A 6,691-nucleotide genomic window follows, 5' to 3' on the forward strand; every position below is an offset into this window, starting at 1 on the left:
TTCTCCTGTATCACCAGGCAATGTCAATTACGTTTTCCACAAGAAACAGTAAATTAGCTTTGCTATCCTGTATTTTTTTTTTTTTGTCCCTGTTCACAATGAGCTCTGGAGTCTTCCAGCTGAAGTCCAGTTTTCCATCTGTATCACTGTGGAGTTAATTCAATAAACACACTGAGTATTTACCTAGTAATACCTCATGTTTACTTGTACTTCTAAACACACTATCATTCTGCTACCACAGGAAAGCCCGAGAGAACTCCCTCATGAAAACATCTGAGACTGTTGCAAAGCAGGTGATACTGTTGAATGTAGGCAAGTACTTTGAAGAGTCCTTAGTCATGCTGTACTTCCCTTTGGTGGAAACACCAAAATAGGTCATTTCATCCTTATTTTGGGAGAGCTCCCTGCTTCCTGGTAACATAATGTTCTTTAAAAGTCGCATTTTTGGACAGTGCTTTCAGTGCTCTCCTGTTGGCTTCAGACTTTGTTCTGTCTGGCAGACAATGACTTGACTGCATTGTACAGGCCACTTCCCATCAGAACCACAGCACCAAAGCACCAAGGTCAGGATGCCACCATCCTGTAAAGGAAGTCCAGCTAATGCAGAAGATTGCCTCAGCAGCATGAAAAAGTCTGTTCTCTACCACCTGGATTGCAATACTAGGCAGTGTTAAGTCAAGTTCAAAGTTTTAGTCACTATGTGTTTTGTCTGTAGTTTATTACAGTTATTATGTTTCTAGTTCAAGGTATTTTCCCCCAGATCTACAATATCTAGAACAACACCTGAAACTCAAGAAAGAAAACTAAGCTTAATGGTTCTACTGATATGGCCCAAGTAAGACATCTAGCAAAGAGAAGCTAAACTTTTTCCAGGAGAAAAGCAGCTGGGGAAAGAATTCCCAAAAAAAAATCAGGGTCAATGCAAAGCTTTTGCCATACAAGCAACATTGAATGAATTGTTTCCTGTCTTGAAGGATTTGTTTCTTTTTTAAAAAAGATGACAAACCCTTTCCAAAAGAAGATGTGACATAATTATACTCCCTAGAACAGTCTGAAGAGAGATAATAAACCATATGTGGCAGACTTGGTCACATTACTGGTTGGACTTGATGATCTTAAAGGTCTTTTCCAACCTAAATGATCCTACAGTTCTACTTAATTGCAGGTGCTATGAAGCCAAGGATAGTCTGAGAACAGACAGTCTAAAGAGCAGAATTTTTAATGCATTTAATGATCCTGGCAAATCTAGAGGAATTTTTTTCTGAAGCCCACGACAGCTCTTCTAGAATAAAAGAAGAAGCCAAATAATGTTCTTCTAATCAAAGGTCCAACTTATGCCACTAAACTTTAGTACACATTTCAGGTGGCCTTTTGATAACATAGGTATGATAAAAGGGATTTTTTGTGGAAAAAGTTAGTCTTCTAAATTAAGGTTCCTTTAAATAGGATTTTGGGTAACTGCACTGGCCATATATTGTGTAATATTTGGAATAGATATCTGTTTGAAACAACAGAAAGTGTGTTCCTCTCCAGTGTTTGAGGTTTATGTCATTATGAACTGGGTTATCAAAGTCCTGCATCCTGGAAGAGACCTGACCTACGAGACCACACTCAAACATACCAAGAGTCTTCAAGCATTGAATAGCTTATTTATCAAAAGTAATTTAGATAATTCCCTCCAATGTCATGTTACAAGGGAAGGACATTGGAAAGTCCTTCTACAAAGCAACTCATAGGCAGGAACTATAGCAAAGCTTTGTCAGTATTTACAAATATTTGCAAATTTAACAGAATACAAATATTTACCACATTAATATTTCTTAACACAAGTGCCTAGCAGCCTTTGTTTATAACTGCATTAAACAAATAGCAGAAAGAACCTGAGCTTTGTTTTTGCATTGGATCAGATTCAGTCCCTCCCAATGAATGACCAAAGAACAATCCATCTGGTTAACAATAGATTAACAAAGTGCACTGCATCCAAAGGCTAATAAAGACAACTGTGCTGTTTTCCATTATTTTTCATGATTTGATGACACTGCACTCCTTAGGCTCCTGTGCTGACTTAAACACATCATCAGTCGTGGTTTTGTGCTCCTTGGAGTACTACACACAATATATGCTCCTTTCTCAGGGCAAAGTTTCAAAGTTACAGTTTCAATATCGACCACAACAAGATGTTACAAACAAATTCTACTTAGCCATTTATAAAAAGCAGTGGCTGAAGTGATACAGTGTTTCCCACCTCCAAGCAGTTCCTGCAATATTTAAAGTGTGGAAAATCCAAGGCACCTGCTAAACTCCACAGCAAACTTTTCAGTAGCCAGACTGTGTTATGGTTCAAGATACATCTATTTAACAAATAACTAGATATGGGTTTCCTGATGTGTTTTGATGGTAGAATTTCAATTTTTAGTCTATAAACATTTGAATAGAGCACCTTACAAGATAGGTTTTTAAGTATTTCTTGTAGGAGAAGGCCTTCTGCTGTAGCTCCTCCTTACATAAATGATCCCTCTAGTTCAGAGGTTGCCTATGTGATAAGAGATTGCAGGCATGTGTTTTTTTAAACACTCCATCCACAACACGAGTCCATAAAATTGTTATTTATTATTCTGTTATTCTTTATTATTCTACTATTCTTCTCTGACAAAGAGAAGCAAGCACTTAAAATCTCACTGTAATAACAACACGTTGCACATTTCATAGCAATAATTTTCAGGCTTCCAGCATGATAACATGAGACCTGATGTACCTGTACCAACTATGGGTTCCACTGGCATTATTTGTTACTTTAGATCATGCAGTCTTTTTTTGTGTAGGTGGGGAAGTGGGTAATATGTTCATTTGTCTCTGGTCTGTGGCTTGCAGATACTTTCTGTTACCAACAACACGGAATGTGCGAAGCTACTGGAGGAAATCAAATGTGCACACTGCTCACCTCATGCTCAGAACCTCTTCCACTCACCTGAGAAGGGGGAAACACCTGAAAGAGAACTAACTCTTCCCTACCTGTGCAAAGACTATTGTAAAGAATTCTATTATACCTGCAGAGGTCACATACCAGGTAAAACCTATGCCAAAAAACGGGGCTAAAGAAGGATGTCTGCTTTGAAATGTTGATGCTGCTTGAGTGGTTATAGATCCAGCAATTCCTTAGGTGAAATCTTTATTGATATCCAGGGGATTTTGCCCAAGCAACACAGAGTATCTCAGGGTCTTCACAGAAGATATAAGTAGTGAGGTAAATATTTTGAGTGCTTTCTTGCCACCCTCCTGTTAAGCTCTCCATGAAACACAGGATTGTTTGCTGTCAAAGGCACCTGAAACTATTACCTCTGCTGAAATATTAGCATGTTCATTCAAAACATGTAAACAAGCAGCTGGCCATCCCAAAGGCTATCCTAAATGACAGATAGCTTTAAAATGCAAGAAATAAAGGATGCTGGCTGTTTGCTGTCAACTTTAAAAGCTGATGAGTAAAGTGCTTTTTCCTGGTTTTGTTACCCTAGAAACTGTTGGCTTTTCCACAGGATTTAAAAAAGCTCATTGGAGTCAAAGGGAGCTATTTGATAGACTTCTGTGGCCTTTGATTCCCTTCCAATATGCTGTTAACAACCAGATTCTTAACTAACCTACCACTTCCTCACTGTAGTTTGAGTGAGCTGGATGTGTGCTCTCACTTGTGACTATATCAACAAAAAAAAACACAGAAGGTGGTTCTTTTAGAAATACTGTCTTAATATGCTATTATATTAAATATCATCTTTGGTATTCTCAATGGTAAATTATTTATAAGTTTAAGACTGTCATTTTTAAACTCTGCTTTTTTCCCCTGTCCAAACACTACTTGTAAGTAATGCCACACAAGAGAAAGTAATTAAACTGGTTATGATTTTTTTTTTCCACTAGCAGCACAGCCTAGAAAAAAGAGCTGATAAGGATATGAAAAATGAACTTGTGAATAGTGATTTTTGACATATGAACACAGCTTTGTAACAGAATATAAACATTTGGGTAAAGGGGGTGGCTTAAGTGGATGAGATCTGGAGGAGGGTTTTTTAATTGCATGTGTACTTGTTTGCTCTGAAGTCCAAAGAGCACAGGGATTTTTTGGAGCGTTCTTTTATTGACTTGAGAAAAACATTTTGAATGGACTTTCTTTTTCCCTTTACTGTGGTTTAACATGTATCTCAACCCATCCAAATATGAAAATATTATTATTGTCTTTATAAACTAAGAGATGTTTCTAAGGCTTTCTTAAACCAGCTGTTTCTTGCTCTTTATCACATTCCCCAAAGCAAAGCAGAATAGATCACAGTTGCCAGGACTGCCTGCTGAACAGTGATAACAGATTAGATATTCTAAATGTTTGGCCCATATAAGAAGTCAGCACAAAGACTCTTTTTGACAAGAGTTTGTAGCTAGTGCAAATGATTAGCAGATTAGTGCAAATACTCTGCAGAGCAAGTCCCTCGTAGTTGTTTTGTGAGATTGAGTGTTTCTGAGGAAACGTTTAGTTTAATTGGAAAAAGTGAAAGAGGGAAAGGGAGAAAGAAGGAGGCAGAGGGAGGGAGAGAGGAGAGGGGGCTGAGCAGCACAGGAGCTATAGCCACAGGAACCTCACTCCTCAGATCAACATATGTGGTGACGAATGACAAATTTATTTTCCTACAAAGTTTGTGTATATGTAAAACTGCTGAAGTGCATCAAGATGTCAAGTGCTTTTTGTGACCACCCAGGTTGCCTTGAAAGATAACCAGATGAAAGCATAACTTTAGCACTGGACAGAGCACTGTGCTTTGCAGGAAAAGAGCTTACATACTTCAGCATCAGCTCAAATAGCATTTTTCTGACATCAATCAGATGCTAATAATCATTCTGAATACTTGTTCTGAAAGTGGGTTGTGCTAACAAGAAGCTGAATGCTTACATCCTCCAACAGGGTTAATTTGGTCCCTTGGCTGGTACATATGGTTGTTGATACCTACACTAGAATTTCCTGAAGGTATTATTTAAGTAAGATTCAGGTCCCATTTTTTGAGAAGGTGGCCTGCAGGATTTTAATGGAGTTTAATATTCTTATACAATCTAAAATATAAGTAAAGACAGAAAGCTCAAATAAGTTATTAATTATAAGACCTGCATATAATAATAATAATATTTATTGCAAAAGACAGGAAAAAAAAAGGAGAAAATGTGGAAGCTATGTTTTTAGTTCAGCCTGGAGGATTAAACAAAGAGCTGGAAATTAACAGGCCCCTAAACCCAAGGTCTCTGGCAATGATTCACTCTGCATTTGTTAAAAAGTCATATAATTACTCTTCCTCCATTAGGGAGTGCTAATTGTTTCTGAACACCAATAGAAAGCAGTTTAAGGAAATTGCTGACTACAAAAATAATGTTATCCCTTCAGTCCCTACACAAATGAGAAATACTATTAGTGATCTGACATAGCCAGCATCTTTTCTGCAACTGAAATTTTAGCAGTACATATTGTCCAAGAAGACTGAGAAATTAGACATTCATTTCTTGTTCTGTCTGGTTCTGCAAAGACAAGGACTCTAACAGATCATGGATAACTTTTTTGAAGATATTAGTTTGCCCACCAGTTATGACTGTATCAGAACTTCCACTGGATATTCCTAAAGAAGTCAAAGTGGACCAAATTCTTTATTCAAAGGGAATAATAACAGCAGCTGTTAGGATTGAAAGGATATGTTAACACAGGAGGCTGCAATGTTTCACAAAGTCTGTGAGGTTACAGCCTCCCTGCTTCATCCCAGGTGACTGTTCTTTATTTCTCATCTGGTCTTTACTGTAAGCCTCAGTTTAAGTGATTGCTGAAGGAGACACTGGAGATAAGTGACTTAATGAAGTGTCTTCAATCAGTATGAATTTTCAGTTTTCCAAAGTCAGAAGTTTTCCAGTCACAAGAGAAGACTGTCTATTATTTGTTATTAATATAGCTGGTGAGGAAAGGCACGGCTGATTCCTCCCTTGGGCATGAGCAGAAACTCAATCCATGCCAGTGGAAGTGACACTCTGTAAGGAGAAACCCTGTGCCACACCACATGCCATTCTGCCATCCAAGGACACTGGGCAGATTTTGAAGCTCTCCATTATTTTCATTTGAAGAAATGGGTTCCAGATGATTGTGGGTGAATTCAGATCCAGACCCAGATCTGAATCCAGACACTACCAGAACAGATGCTTGATATTAATTTTTTAACTCCAAACTAGAGCACCCCAGCCCAAAAATACTGAAAATCTAAGAGATTCTACAACCTGCACAACACTTCCACAAGTTCTAACATAGTCACCTAACAGTCACAGTCAACCTGCAGAAAAACAGTTGTGATTCATAATGTTGCTACTGATAAGAAGAGCATCAAGGGGATTAGCCCTGGCTCTGCCTGTGTGCAGCTATGGGTAGAGCAAGAGTATGAGAAGAGGGTCACTAGTCACTTGAGAACCAGCAGAAAATGATGTGAGCTACCATTCAACTTCCTACATTTTGAAACAGTCTGGAATCAACTCTTTTCTCTGAGAGTTGAGAAGAGAGAGGAGAGTGTGGGTTTTGAGAACAAATCTAGCTGTCAAAAGTGCTAATGGGGGAAAAAGAAAAGCCCCAAGCCAGGAAAACACTTTTTTTGCACAGTACTGACCTGTGTGCTCAAGGCCAAGCAGG

General features: G+C 38.3%; 1 protein-coding gene across 1 annotated transcript in view; it reads left to right on the top strand.

Annotated features, from left to right (window-relative positions):
- Positions 1-826: 826 nt before the first annotated feature.
- Positions 827-6,691, top strand: part of HHIP (hedgehog interacting protein) — a 66,395-nt gene continuing 60,530 nt past the window's right edge. Inside the window, exons 1-2 of the mRNA XM_008936650.1 lie at positions 827-835; positions 2,872-3,067. Coding sequence (XP_008934898.1) covers positions 827-835; positions 2,872-3,067 — 205 coding nt within the window. The remainder of the gene's footprint in view (positions 836-2,871; positions 3,068-6,691) is intronic.

Source organism: Merops nubicus, unplaced genomic scaffold (genome assembly GCF_000691845.1).
Source record: "Merops nubicus isolate BGI_N331 unplaced genomic scaffold, ASM69184v1 scaffold7950, whole genome shotgun sequence".
Taxonomy (NCBI): Eukaryota; Metazoa; Chordata; class Aves; order Coraciiformes; family Meropidae; genus Merops; species Merops nubicus.